The 16,075-nt window shown below is 40.8% G+C and overlaps 1 protein-coding gene across 5 annotated transcripts in view; it reads left to right on the top strand.

Moving 5' to 3' along the window:
• Positions 1-16,075, top strand: part of fu (STKc_STK36 domain-containing protein fused) — a 148,868-nt gene that overhangs the window by 108,233 nt on the left and 24,560 nt on the right. For 3 of the 5 annotated variants that reach the window (XM_071672262.1, XM_071672267.1, XM_071672266.1), the window contains exon 2: positions 6,910-9,525. In XM_071672262.1, coding sequence (XP_071528363.1) covers positions 6,928-9,465 — 2,538 coding nt within the window. In that variant the 5' untranslated portion in view covers positions 6,910-6,927 and the 3' untranslated portion in view covers positions 9,466-9,525. Of the gene's footprint in view, positions 1-6,909; positions 9,526-9,856; positions 9,918-16,075 lie in introns of all 5 variants that reach the window. The other 2 variants (XM_071672265.1, XM_071672264.1) reach the window with 1 other exon arrangement.

Genomic DNA, 16,075 nt, shown 5'->3' with positions numbered 1-16,075 from the left:
TAGCTTGCCAGCTTTCATCTTCTGCAAAGCTTTTACTACCTCTTCTCTGTTTACCAAATCATTCTCCCTAACTCTCTCACTTTGCAAACCATCTCGACCAAAACACCCTATATCTGCCACTCTGTCATCAAACACAATTGAACAAACCTTCAAAATACTCTCTCCATCCCCATCTCACATCACCACTACTTGTTATCACCTCCCCATTAGCCCCCTTCACTGATATTTCCATTTGTTCCCTTGTCTTACACACTCTATTTATCTCCTTCCAAAACATCTTTTTATTCTCCCTAAAATATAATGATACTCTTTCACCCCAACTCTCATTTGCCCTCTTTTTCACATCTTGCACCTTTCTCTTGACCTCCTGCCTCCTTCTTTTATACATCTCCCAGTCATATGCATTTCTTCCCTGCAAAAATTGTCCAAATGCCTCTCTCTTCTCTTTCACTAATAATCTTACTTCTTCATCCCACCACTCACTACCCTTTCTAATCTGCCCACCTTCCATGCTTCTCATGCCACAAGCATCTTTTGCACAAGCCATCACTGTTTCCCTAAATACATCCCATTCCTCCCCCACTCCTCTTACGCCCTTTGTTCTCACCTTTTTCCATTCTATACTCAGTCTCTCCTGGTACTCCCTCACACAAGTCTCCTTCCCAAGCTCACTTACTTTCACTTACTCACTTACGCAATTAACATGTAATCCATTAACGCTCTCTGGCCATCTCTCCTACTTACATGCGTATACTTATGTATATCTCTCTTGGTTACATCCACACACATTTAGACACCCCAATTTGAGCCTTGAAGGAGGATTAGCACATCCCTCATGACTCCTTCTTCTGTTTCCCCTTTTAGAATATGTAAAATATGGTACAATGTAAAGAGATCATGAGAACTTATCAGATCCTCTCCTAACCTCACCTCGTTAATGGAGCTATATTTGAAACATACCAGCATCTAATTCGGAAGCTGCCATAGATTGCATGTCCAGGTGCTGTGTTCCCTGTTGGCTGATATGCAGCACCCCTGCCATAGTTCTCAGTAAAGAGTTTGCATGGTATATTTATGATAGAATATTGAAAACTGACTACTAGGTGTGGTTTTCATTGGTTTTGCTTTTTTTTTTTTATAAATGTATTACCTATTACCTTTATCCCTAGGGATAGGGGAGAAAGAATGCTTCTCATGTATTCCCCATGTCGCGAAGAAGGCGACTAAAGGGGTTGGGAGCTAGGGGTTGGAAACCCCCCTCCTTATATTTAGATGTCTAAAAAGGGAAACAGTTGAAGGAAAGGAGTGCAAATGATGCAAATGATTGGGAGATATATAAAAGAAAGCAGCAGGAGGTCAAGAGAAAGGTGCAAGAAGTGAAAAAGAGAACAATTGAGAGTTGGGGTGAGAGAGTATCATTAAGCTTTAGGGAGAATGAAGAGATATTTTAAGAGGAGGTAAATTATGTGCATAAGACAAGAGAGCAAATGGGAACATCTACGTTCATCGGGGCCTAAACATACAGAAGAGGGCAAGTGGGGAGATAATAACAGTTAGTGATGAAGTGAGTATTTTGAAGGTTTGCTTATGTATTTGATGATAGAGTGGCAGATATAGGGTGTTTTGGTTGGGATGGTATGCGAAGTGATAGGGTCAGGGGGAATGGTTTGGTAAAGAGAGAAGAGGTAGTGAAAGCTTTGTGGAAGATGAAATCTGGCAAGGCTTTGGGTTTGGATGGTGTTGTGGAATTTATTAAAAAAAGGGGTGACTGTGTTGTTGATTGGCTGGTGAGGATATTCAATGTATGTATGGATCATGGTGAGGTGCCAGAGGATTTGTGGAATGCATGCATAGTGTCTCTGTACAAAGGAAAAGGGGATAAAGGTGAGTGGTCAAACTACAGAGACATAAGTTTGTTGAGTATTCCTGGGAAATTATATTGATTAAGAGGCTGAAGGCATGTACAGAGCATGAGATTGGGGAAGAGCATTGTGGTTTCAGAAGTGATAGAGGGTGTGTGGATCAGATTTTTGCTTTGAAGAATGTATGTGAGAAATACTTAGAAAAACAGAGATTTGTATGTAGCATTTATGGATCTGGAGAAGGCATATGACAAGGTTGTGGAAGGTTTTAAGAGTATATGGTGTGAGAGGTAAGCTGTTACAAGCAGTGAAAAGTTTTTACAAAGAATGTAAGGCTTGTATTCAAGTTGGAAGAGGAAAGAGTGATTGGTTCCCAGTGAATGTTGGTTTGCGGCAAGGATGTGTAGTGTCCCCATGGTTATTTAATTTGTTTGTGGATGGGGTCATTAGGGAGGTAAATGCATGAGTTTTGGGGAGAAAGGTGAGTATGCAGCCTGTTGTGGATGAGAAGGTCTGGGAAGTGAGTCAGCTGTTTGCTGATGATACTACTCTAGAGGCTGATTTGGGTGAAAAACTGCAGAGTTTGGTGAGTGAGTTTGGAAAAGTATGTGAAAGGAGAAAGTTGAGAGTAAATGTGAATAAGAAGAAAGTTATTAGGTTTAGTAGGGTTGAGGGACAAGTAAATTGGGATGTAAGATTGAATGGAGAAAAATTTAAGGAAGTGAAGTGTTTTCGATATCTGGGAGTAGACTTAGCAGCGAATGGAACCATGGAAGCGGAAGTGAGTCACAGGGTGGGGGATGGGGCGAAGGTTCTGGGAGTGATGAAGAATGTGTGGAAGGAGAGAACATTGTCTCAGAGAGCAAAAATGGGTATGTTTGAAGGAATAGTGGTTCTAACAATGTTGTATGGTTGTGAGGCATGGGCTATAGATAGGACTGTATAGAGGAGGGTGGATGTGCTGGAAATGAGATGTTTGAGGGCAATATGTGGTGTGAGGTGGTTTGATCAAGTAGGTAATGAAAGGGTGAGAGAGATGTGTGGAAATATAAAGAGTTTGATTGAGCGAGTGGTGGAGGGTGTTTTGAAATGGTTTGGACATATGGAGAGAATGAGTGAAGAAAGATTGACAAAGAGGATATATGTGTCAGAGGTGGAGGGAACAAGGAGAAGTGGGAGACCAAATTGAAGGTGGAAAGATGGAGTGGAAAAGATTTTGAGCGATCGGGGCTTGAACATATGGGAGGATGAGAGGCGTGCAAGGAATAGAGAGAATTGGACCGATATGGTATACCGGGGTTGACGTGCTGTTAATGGACTAAACCAGGGCATGTGAAGTGTCTCGGGGTAAACCATGGAAAAGTATATGGGTCCTGGATGTGGATAGGGAGTTGTGGTTTCAGTGCATTACACATGACAGCAGAGACTGAATGTGAATGAATGTGGCCTTTTTTGTCTGTTTTCCTGAAAAGTGAAAAGTTTTTATCGAGGATGTAAGGCATGTGTACAAGTAGGAAGAGAGGAAAGTGATTGGTTCACAGTGAATGTCGGTTTGCGGCAGGGTTGCGTGATGTCGCCATGGTTGTTTAATTTGTTTATGGATGGGGTTGTTGGGGAGGTGAATACAAGAGTTTTGGAGAGAGGGGCAAGTATGCAGTCTGTTGTGGATGAGAGGGCTTGGGAAGTGAGTCAGTTGTTGTTCGGTGATGATACAGTGCTGGTGGCTGATTCGGGTGAGAAACTGCAGAAGCTGGTGACTGAGATTGGTAAAGTGTGTGAAAGAAGAAAGCTGAGTGTAAATGTGAATAAGAGCTAGCTTGCTAGGTACAGTAGGGTTGAGGGACAAGTCAACTGAGAGATAAGGTTGAATGGAGAAAAACTGGAGGAAGTAAAGTGTTTAAGATATCTGGGAGTGGATTTGGTAGCGGATGGAACCACAGAAGTGGAAGTGAGTCGCAGGGTGGGGGAGGGGGCGAAAGTTCTGGGAGCATTGAAAAATGTGTGGAAGTCGAGAACATTATCTCGGAAAGCAAAAATGGGTATGTTTGAAGAAATAATGTGGGCTATAGATAGAGTTGTGCAGAGGAGGGTGGATGTGCTGGAAATGAGATGTTTGAGGACAATAAGGGTGTGAGGTGGTTTGATCGAGTAAGTAACAAAAGGGCAAGAGAGATGTGTGGTAATAAAAAGTGTGGTTGAGAGAGCAGGTGTTTTGAAATGGTTTGGTCACATGGTGAGAATGAGCGAGAAAAGATTGACAAAGAGGATATATGTGTTAGAGGTGGAGGGAACGAGGAGAAGTGGGAGACCAAATTGGAGGTGGAAGGATGGAGTGAAAAAGATTTTGAGCGATTGGGGCCTGAACATGCAGGAGGGTGAAAGGCGTGCAGGAATAGAGTGAATTGGAATGATGTCGTATACTGGGGTTGATGTGCTGTCAATGGATTGAACTAGGGTATGTGAAGCGTCTGGAGTAAACCATGGAAAGCTTTGTGGGGCCTGCATGTGGAAAGGGAGCTGTGGTTTCGGTGCATTATACATGACAGCTAGAGACTGAGTGTGAACGAATGTTGCCTTTGTTGACTTTTCCTAGCGCTACCTTGTGCACATGAAGGGGGAGGGGGTTGTCATGTCATGTGTGGCGGGTTGGCAACGGGAATGAATAAAGGCAGCAAGTATGAATTATGTACATGTTATATATGTGTATGTCTGTGTATGTATATATATATATATGTATATGCTGAAATGTATAGGTATTATATGTGCATATGTGGACATGTATGTATATACATGTGTATGTGGGTGGATTGGGCCATTCTTTCATCTGTTTCCTTGGGCTACCTCGCTAATGCGGGAGACAGCGACAAAGTATAACAAATGAATAATAGTATAATATGTGCATGTATGGATGTTTATGTATATATATGTGTATATGAGTGGATGGGCCATTGCTTGTCTGTTTTCTGGCGCTACCTCACTGCCGCAGGAAACAGTGATTAAGTATAATAGATAGTAAATATTACCTATTACTTTAACCTCACATTTTTTCTTGGTATACTATTTTTGCTTCATTGAATATTATTCAGTATGAAAGATAGATCAGTCCTCTGTAAGACTTATGCAACAGCCCCAGTTGTGGGAAGCAGACTTGATGATGGTGATTATGTGGGGTTTCCAGGACAGAGTGGAGAATATGATTATGATTAACATGCCGTTTTATTACATGGTTGAACTTCATTCTGTAGAAGTTAAACAGACAAATAACTCTTGGACAGAGATGTTGGGTGAAGCTGCATTGTAGGACTATTAGGTTTAATTAGGTTACTGTTTCCTTGTTTTGAGAAGCTGGTCTGAACTGAGATAGGAAATGTGTTTTGATACTAGAGAGAAAATGAGTATTAGGAGGGTAGAGAAAGTGAGTTGAGGTGTGTACAGTAGAATAATCAGAATAGCAATAGAAGTAGATAAAAGTATATTATATATAAAAAGCAGAAAGAGTAGGTAATAGTACACAACCCCTTGGAACACCAGTGTTTATAGGATAGGAAGGGAAAGTTTCTCTGTCAGTGACTACTGCAAAGGAACATCCAGAGAGGAAACTTTGTTAGGGAACAGAAATACGCAGAGAAACCAAAGGAATGGGGTTTAGAAAGCAAAGACTCATACTATAACCTATACTATAACCTGTCTGAGACTTTCAAGATGTTGAGGGTTAGGACAAACTTTTCACCAAAATCCTTGAGTGAGGAGGATCATTGATGTGTGACATTGGAAAGATCACCAGTATACCATGCACTCTGAAATCCATACTGGTGATAAGAGATAATGGAATAGGATTGTAAGTGTTTAAAAAAATGAGGGTTATGGAGAGTTTTAAAGACCTTGCAGATAGCAGAAGTAAGAGCAATGGGGAGATAGTTGGATAGGGTTAAAGCAGTGCTGCATCAAGGCATGTTTCCATGAGGAAGGATTTCTATTATTAGATATGGGTGAAATAGGCAGACAAAGATCAGAACCAGCTGAGAAGCACAAGCCATAGGTCTTGGAGAGATTTGCCATCAGGGCCATATGTTTTGTTCTGGAGCTGAGTGAGCACTTTGAAGACCTTGCACAAGGAAAATGCTGAAGACGGCATAGCTTCTATGGGAGGTGATGGGCATAGAGGATTAGTTGGAGAATCATCTTAAGTTGAATCATAGGAAATTAATGTACCAAAAAGAGTTGCTCTGTTGACGAGGGAGGTAGCTGTACTGGTGTGGATTGATCAGATCTGAAGAGAAAAAGAAAGATTGAATCACAAAAGCTATTGGAAATGTCTTTGGATAAGGACCTGAATGCTTTGTCCATAGCAGTCAAATCGCCACACTTTCATTTTAAGAAGGTGCTCTTAATTTTTCAAAGACCTGCTTTAAAAAGATTTCAAGCTTGACTTAACAAAGAAGAGCTTTGCAGTGATTCCAGGCAGAAATGAAAGTGAAGTTAGGTTTAGGCAAGGGAAGAGTTTCACGGCTTAGCATGCACTTTCCCCAATGTGACAGGCATCAAAGCAGGAATGATCAAACTTGCCTGGATGGAGACAGGTTTATTGGGAGATGGGGCATGAGACTCTATCCCAGCCAGGATAACATTTGTGTTCAGTACAACATGAGGTAGATATCTCAGTCAGTGAAACAATGCCCATCCCAGGGAAAGTCAGTAAAGCTTCCAAAGTTGGCATTTCATTGGGAGGTAAAGGGTAGGCATGCTCAAAACAAGAGATAGAAATAAGATGATAGTCAGAGAACTCTAAAAGGGTACGAATGGTGTATTCATAATGAAGAATTCAGAAAGTGAAAAGAGGTCAAGTGTGTTAGAAAAATTATCATGATCGTGAGCATTGTACTAGCATTAATGGAATCTGTGGGAAGCTTATGTTTGGTATTTGATATTTACATTTACAGTGCTGCTAAATTAGAGCTTGCATAGGAAGTGTGATCTCTTGCATACTTTGTTTGTTTTGTTTAAAGTCAGAAAGTCACCTGGAACATAAATCCCATTTTCTTTTCAGATTGTGTTGTTACTCAGAATGGACAAGTATAAGGTTTTAGAAGCTATAGGACAAGGCTCCTTTGGCAGAGTGTTCCGAGGAAAGTGCTTAGCCAAAGGACAAATTGTGGCTCTGAAATTTATACCCAAGAGGAACAAAGAAGAGAGAGAGCTCAGAAGCTTGCGACGTGAATGCGAAATACAAAGAGGTTTGGCACATCCAAATATTGTTCGTATGGTTGATTCTTTTGAGACAGAGAATGAAGTTGTAGCTGTCAGTGAATATGTACCTGGACAACTTTTCCAGCTTTTAGAATCAAATGGGCCTTTAAAAGAAGAGAGAGTTCAACAAATTGCTTGCAACTTAGTTTCTGCCATATATTATTTGCACGCTCATAGAATTCTCCATAGAGATATAAAGCCTCAGAATATTCTTCTTTCGTCAGCTGGTGAAGCAAAACTTTGTGATTTTGGGTTCTCCAGGAAAATGGGAATCAACACGTATGTACTTACTTCTGTTAAGGGTACACCATTATATATGGCACCAGAACTGATTGAAGAAAAACCTTATGACCATACTGCTGATCTTTGGTCTTTAGGCTGTATTCTTTTTGAATTACTGACTGGGAAACCACCATTCTGCACTACATCTATTGTTCAGCTTATCAAAATGGTGAGAACAGAGCCAGTGTCATGGCCACAGGGATGGAGTGAAGAGTGTTCTACCTTTCTTCATGGGCTCCTTGAGAAGCAACCAGGAAAAAGGCTAACTTGGCCTTACTTGCTAGAGCACCCATGGGTTCATGAAGGATTAGTATTTGTTCAGCAGTCTTTAAATGACACACCACTGACAAAACCTTTAACTGTGTCCCAGCAACAGGTTAAAGAGCAGCAATGCAAAGAACTTGTGCAGAGAGCTGCTGGCCAGTCAAGAATGGTTGGAAAGTCTATCGTGAAAAAAGTATCTCCCACAAAGACAGATATTCCACAGCTAAGTTCTGGACCAGTATTGAATCTGCATGGAGCTGTTGGAGCCAGTACAGAAGCTGAATCAACTGTGGTTAAGAGTGTTCAGGGTCAGAATGACAGAGAAGAGAGTTGTGGTCTACCCCTCATTGATGTACATGTTCTCAAGAAACTTGCTGTAGTTCATCTTGAAAGTGGTGCATGTAATCCTCAGGATTCTGGTTCCAGATCTCCATCTCCATACCATATGAAGCTTAGAGGAAGAGAGAAAATGATTCAAGTTGATTTATCAAGTCTGAGTGATGGTACAGATAAGAGTGTAGGAGACTTAATTAAAAATCCCTTGCATACAACTGTTGTGGAAGTAGAAGTTCATAAAAGTGCCTCATCTGCAGAGTCTGTTCCTGTTGCTGGTATAGAGGTCATGGAGACTGATGCCAGATGTGCAATTGGTGCATCTGTTAGAAAGCTGAGTAGGTTATCTGAGGAGCCTGGATTCAGGGAAGAGGATGTAAGAGACTTTCAGATGTTTGGTCCCTTACCTATTGAAGACCGTAAGGATAGCATGGTAAATTATTTGGCAAATTCCACAGACTCATCTAGGCGTGAGAGTAGGCCTTCTAATGCAATGTCAGAATTAATGCAGGATGGGCGACCGAGTTTGCCAAATATAAATGAAGAAAGTTTTACCCCATTTACCCAGGATAGGGCTTTAACAGTTATAAGTGGCAAGACTAGTAGTGCTGCTGTTTTTACACTTCATAGCTTCAATTCTGATGATAAACCAATTGAAACTGAAGAATGGTGCAGATTTTTGGATAAAACATTGGCTGATTCTCTCAATGGTAACTACAGCATTTTCCTTAAACAAAATGAGTTGTCAATGTTTATTTCCCCACTGAGAAATCAAACATGCTCCCTACAAGTTACAAACAAAATAGTCACTTTGCTACAGTTACCCTTCACTTTAGAGGAAATGAAGCACAAAATTGTGGATGTAGCTAAAGTGTATCTAGAGTGTAAAATTGTTCCAAATTTGGTCTATTCTTGTAAACTGATATTCAAGGTTGAGACTCAGAGGGTCCAGAAAACAGTTGAATTTGACAAGGATCAAATTGATACTATGGGCCAGCTCACTGTGTTGGTATGTCACCTTGTTCACGTTGAAAAGGATTTCCTTTTACAATTTTGTGACTGTGTTTGTGTACTAAATGCCTTCAGAGTCATTGGTAAGATACTTACCTTAGACAATGTGCTCCCAGATTTAGTTGCTGACATGCTAGCCATACTAAACCAAATTTTAAGGTTTACCCCAGAGAACCGATCAGTCGTTGAACAAATCATTGGTACAAATGATTCAGTAATCCTACTTTTGGGGACTTTGATCACTCACAAGGTACCTCTTGTGCGAGCCAGGCTGTGTACCTTCATTGGATACTTGGCTAAGTGTTGTCCCGTAGTTTCTAAACTATTTGAGGGTCAGCACAAACTGATTTGTGACCTGATAAACCTAGAGAGTGACATTGTGCCACAGGTTAGAAAGACAGCTTCTTTTGCTGTTTCATGTTTGCAGGCATATACTGAACTAATGCCAGATGATTCGTGTCCATGATAAAAAACTTCAATAAGGAAAACCATAGAATGAAGATTAGTAATGATTGAATGCTGTATTGTGAGTATATTCTTCTCATTTGTAGGGATATATTGACTGAATTTATTGATTTATTCTCATTTAGGATTTCAGCTGTGAGAGGAATTAAATGAAAAATATTAACATCCAATATTATTTACGGATGACTTTTTGTGTAGGATGTTAACCTAATCAGCAATTGTATATGACTTTATAAAATCATGCATAAAGAAATATCAGTGTTAAGCTGTGATATTAGTAACTTTTAGTTACTGTAAAACAAGTTACTTCAGTTGAAAGTTTAGAAATAAATATTTTTTGAGGAAAAGTTGTGTACGTAAGGTGTGCAGATTATGAACTGATTATTTTGCAGGTATAATCCTCTTTTTATCTTGTACATGAAGATACCGAAAGGTGGAACCAATACTTGCTTGGTAAGTATATTGAGGCATGTTACTGGATTTTTTCTGTCATAGTTATTTAACGTATGTATATGGTAATCCAGTTAGCTTTGGTTACCTGTGGAAGTACTTCAATGAATAAGATAAAGAAATTAAATTTTCACAGATGACTTTCTCCACCTCTAGATAGAGCCCTGTGGTCATCAGAGATAGCACTTGCTCTTAATGGGGTTAATGAGCATTCTTCATATCTTTGTAAAGTCTAACCCATCTTGGAAACTCCACATTACACAAATAATGAAGTCTTCCTTTAAAGAAATTGGAGTCACGTTCAAGTGCTGTAACTTCTTTTCCACTGAAGTTGCGCCACTTAAGAAGATATTGATCCATTCTTGTACAAGGAACTGCTCTCACATTTGGGAAGGTTCTAGTTCGATATACTTATCAGACAATCTAATCAAAGCAGTCTGACTTACCAACTCTGCTAGTCTGACTTGACCCACTTCCCCTATGTCTTGGTGTTATTTCACTTTCCCTATTCTGTAGATATTCCTGTAGTTTCTGCTCCAAAGAGCTTGCAGCTTGTATGCCCCCACTGCATGATTATTGATTGGCTATTGGCATCTCAAGGATGGGACATTATGGTATCTGTTCCTTTCCATATACTGCAAAGCTTTGGAACTCTTTATGCCTTCATGTCTTTCATAACAAGTAAGACCTGCCCTTTTGTAAAGAATAGATTATTTTCTTTTAAAACTCTTGAAATAATGTTTGTCTCTTAATTCTCCCTTTCTTTATCCCTTATCATATTAATATTGCCAAGCATTGATATGGACCTTTATCCACAACCAAGGCCTCTAACATGAAAAAGAGAAACTTTTTATCCTTAGATAGGGAGTATCCACAAGGATCTTATCTTCTTTGACCACCATTGTGCAAATGAGGTTGGCTACTATTTCCTTGTAGAGACCTAGCAACCACACAGGAGCTAGCCAAGGCCTAGGACAATACAGGCATGGAGCTGTGGGTGGCTTCTTCCAACAAGTAATCCATAGACTCGCTTATTGTCATTATGCAGTATTATTGACTTCTGCTTTTGATCTTGCCATATTGTGATGTTTTTACCTTTTGATTTTCACTTTTGGCTCCTAGAGATGTCAGATCAGTATATACTCACTATTAGTATTCTGGTCTATTTTTGGGTCATCATTGACCAACTATACAAGTCAGGTGTTCATGAGTTCACTGTTCTTGTACTGCGAACTACACTACAGCACTCTCCTTTTCTTGTTCCTCTGTATTTTCGTTTATAAAGAAAGTTTATTTATCACAGAGGAATGTTTTTGGTTGGATGTTATTTCTTTTCAGGTTTGATTTGTCCCTGGAGCTTTGATAGAATCCATAAGAATCAAGAGAATGAAAGATCTCTACATTCTCTGCCTTCTGGTGATGTAAATACCTCTCACCCCTTATGAATCGCCTATTCAGTAGCTGCTACCAACCGCTCAGTTTAGGTCTTTTGTGTTAGTCAGTAACTGCCACTTGTCAATCCAGTTACATCACTGTCCCTCAGGTTGCCTTGCTGGTTGCCCTGTGATTTTTTGGATGCATGAGCAAGGCTTCCTTATTCTTGATTTTCCATAGTACCATGGAAGAACATACATTTTTTGATATGTTTTGGGTGAACTGTATATATGTGTGATGAATTTTTTTTTTTTTTTATATAAAGTACAGTTGCTTGTGACATAATGTTTATTTAAAGTCTGATAAAGTGTTCCTTGTGATTTAGCTACTGAATCCTGGGAATCATCATATGATGACTTATGTGGCAGGGCACTGGGAGTTATCATATGAGTGCTTATGTTCATATCCTGAGTTAATTAATATCATTTATTTATTTATTTATTTTATTTTGCTTTGTCGCTGTCTCCCGCGTTTGCGAGGTAGCGCAAGGAAACAGAAGAAAGAAATGGCACAACATACATAAGTACCCATGCACACAATTCACACTGCCTGCCCCTATATATATATATATATATATATATATATATATTTTTTTTTGCTTTGTCGCTGTCTCCCGCGTTTGCGAGGTAGCGCAAGGAAACAGATGAAAGAAATGGCCCAACCCACCCCCATACACATGTATATACATACGTCCACACACGCAAATATACATACCTACACAGCTTTCCATGGTTTACCCCAGACGCTTCACATGCCTTGATTCAATCCACTGACAGCACGTCAAAACCCCGGTATACCACATCGCTCCAACTCACCCTATTCCTTGCCCTCCTCTCACCCTCCTGCATGTTCAGGCCCCGATCACACAAAATCTTTTTCACTCCATCTTTCCACCTCCAATTTGGTCTCCCTCTTCTCCTCGTTCCCTCCACCTCCGACACATATATCCTCTTGGTCAATCTTTCCTCACTCATTCTCTCCAAGTGCCCGAAACCATTTCAAAACACCCTCTTCTGCTCTCTCAACCACGCTCTTTTTATTTCCACACATCTCTCTTACCCTTACGTTACTTACTCGATCAAACCACCTCACACCACACATTGTCCTCAAACATCTCATTTCCAGCACATCCATCCTCCTGCGCACAACTCTATCCATAGCCCACGCCTCGCAACCATACAACATTGTTGGAACCACTATTCCTTCAAACATACCCATTTTTGCTTTCCGAGATAATGTTCTCGACTTCCACACATCCTTCAAGGCTCCCAGAATTTTCGCCCCCTCCCCCACCCTATGATCCACTTCCGCTTCCATGGTTCCATCCGCTGCCAGATCCACTCCCAGATATCTAAAACACTTCACTTCCTCCAGTTTTTCTCCATTCAAACTCACCTCCCAATTGACTTGACCCTCAACCCTACTGTACCTAATAACCTTGCTCTTATTCACATTTACTCTTAACTTTCTTCTTCACACACTTTACCAAACTCAGTCACCAGCTTCTGCAGTTTCTCACATGAATCAGCCACCAGCGCTGTATCATCAGCGAACAACAACTGACTCACTTCCCAAGCTCTCTCATCCCCAACAGACTTCATACTTGCCCCTCTTTCCAAAACTCTTGCATTCACCTCCCTAACCACCCCATCCATAAACAAATTAAACAACCATGGAGACATCACACACCCCTGCCGCAAACCTACATTCACTGAGAACCAATCACTTTCCTCTCTTCCTACACGTACACATGCCTTACATCCTCGATAAAAACTTTTCACTGCTTCTAACAACTTGCCTCCCACACCATATATTCTTAATACCTTCCACAGAGCATCTCTGTCAACTCTATCATATGCCTTCTCCAGATCCATAAATGCTACATACAAATCCATTTGCTTTTCTAAGTATTTCTCACATACATTCTTCAAAGCAAACACCTGATCCACACATCCTCTACCACTTCTGAAACCACACTGCTCTTCCCCAATCTGATGCTCTGTACATGCCTTCACCCTCTCAATCAATACCCTCCCATATAATTTACCAGGAATACTCAACAAACTTATACCTCTGTAATTTGAGCACTCACTCATATCCCCTTTGCCTTTGTACAGTGGCACTATGCACGCATTCCGCCAATCCTCAGGCACCTCACCATGAGTCATACATACATTAAATAACCTTACCAACCAGTCAACAATACAGTCACCCCCTTTTTTAATAAATTCCACTGCAATACCATCCAAACCTGCTGCCTTGCCGGCTTTCATCTTCCGCAAAGCTTTTACTACCTCTTCTCTGTTTACCAAATCATTTTCCCTAACCCTCTCACTTTGCACACCACCTCGACCAAAACACCCTATATCTGCCACTCTATCATCAAACACATTCAACAAACCTTCAAAATACTCACTCCATCTCCTTCTCACATCACCACTACTTGTTATCACCTCCCCATTTGCGCCCTTCACTGAAGTTCCCATTTGCTCCCTTGTCTTACGCACTTTATTTACCTCCTTCCAGAACATCTTTTTATTCTCCCTAAAATTTAATGATACTCTCTCACCCCAACTCTCATTTGCCCTTTTTTTCACCTCTTGCACCTTTCTCTTGACCTCCTGTCTCTTTCTTTTATACATCTCCCACTCAATTGCATTTTTTCCCTGCAAAAATCGTCCAGATGCCTCTCTCTTCTCTTTCACTAATACTCTTACTTCTTCATCCCACCACTCACTACCCTTTCTAATCAACCCACCTCCCACTCTTCTCGTGCCACAAGCATCTTTTGCGCAATCCATCACTGATTCCCTAAATACATCCCATTCCTCCCCCACTCCCCTTACTTCCATTGTTCTCACCTTTCTCCATTCTGTACTCAGTCTCTCCTGGTACTTCCTCACACAAGTCTCCTTCCCAAGCTCACTTACTCTCACCACCCTCTTCACCCCAACATTCACTCTTCTTTTCTGAAAACCCATACAAATCTTCACCTTAGCCTCCACAAGATAATGATCAGACATCCCTCCAGTTGCACCTCTCAGCACATTAACATCCAAAAGTCTCTCTTTCGCACGCCTGTCAATTAACACGTAATCCAATAACGCTCTCTGGCCATCTCTCCTACTTACATAAGTATACTTATGTATATCTCGCTTTTTAAACCAGGTATTCCCAATCATCAGTCCTTTTTCAGCACATAAATCTACAAGCTCTTCACCATTTCCATTTACAACACTGAACACCCCATGTATACCAATTATTCCCTCAACTGCCACATTACTCACCTTTGCATTCAAATCACCCATCACTATAACCCGGTCTCGTGCATCAAAACCACTAACACACTCATTCAGCTGCTCCCAAAACACTTGCCTCTCATGATCTTTCTTCTCATGCCCAGGTGCATATGCACCAATAATCACCCATCTCTCTCCATCAACTTTCAGTTTTACCCATATTAATCAAGAATTTACTTTCTTACATTCTATCACATACTCCCACAACTCCTGTTTCAGGAGTACTGCTACTCCTTCCCTTGCTCTTGTCCTCTCACTAACCCCTGACTTTACTCCCAAGACATTCCCAAACCACTCTTCCCCCTTACCCTTGAGCTTCGTTTCACTCAGAGCCAAAACATCCAGGTTCCTTTCCTCAAACATACTACCTATCTCTCCTTTTTTCACATCTTGGTTACATCCACACACATTTAGGCACCCCAATCTGAGCCTTCGAGGAGGATGAGCACTCCCCGTGTGACTCCTTCTGTTTCCCATTTTAGAAAGTTAAAAATACAAGGAGGGGAGGATTTCTGGCCCCCCGCTCCCGTCCCCTCTAGTCGCTTTCTACGACACGCGAGGAATACGTGGGAAGTATTCTTTCACCCCTATCCCCAGGGATAATATACATATATACATATACACATACACACACATACACACACATACTCACATATACACACACACACACATACATATATATACATATGAAAAATGTAAGAAACAATTTAGAAAACTGAAACTTCTAGCTTGTAATGAAATGAACAAATGAATGTCACATGAATTAAGATCATATCCTGACTTATTGTGAGTCAAGATCACTCCAGGCCTTAGCCTTTTTTTGGAGAGAGAGAGAGAGAGAGAGAGAGAGAGAGAGAGAGAGAGAGAGAGAGAGAGAGAGAGAGAGAGAGAGAGAGAAATGCAAGTTTTGTGATACAGGTTGGGCATCTTTAATCAATAAATCCAAAATCTGTAATGCTCCTAAATCTGAAACTTTTTGAGTAGCGACATAACATTGCAAGTTACCCTAAAAGCATAATTTTTTCATTGCATATTTATTTATTTATTTATTTATTTTTTTTTTTGCTTTGTCGCTGTCTCCCGCGTTTGCGAGGTAGCGCAAGGAAACAGACAAAAGAAATAGCCCAACCCACCCCCATACACATGTATATACATACACGTCCACACATGCAAATATACATACCTATATATCTCAATGTACACACACACAGACACATACATATATACCCATTCACACAATTCACACTGTCTGCCTTTATTCATTCCCATCGCCACCTCGCCACACATGGAATACCATCCCCCTCCTCCCTCATGTGTGCGAGGTAACGCTAGGAAAAGACAACAAAGGCCCCATTCGTTCACACTCAGTCTCTAGCTGTCATGCAATAATTCCCGAAACCACAGCTCCCTTTCCACATCCAGGCCCCA

The sequence above is a fragment of the Panulirus ornatus genome, chromosome 17, assembly GCF_036320965.1.
Source record: "Panulirus ornatus isolate Po-2019 chromosome 17, ASM3632096v1, whole genome shotgun sequence".
NCBI lineage: Eukaryota > Metazoa > Arthropoda > Malacostraca > Decapoda > Palinuridae > Panulirus > Panulirus ornatus.
This window is presented reverse-complemented; position numbering and strand designations above follow the sequence as displayed.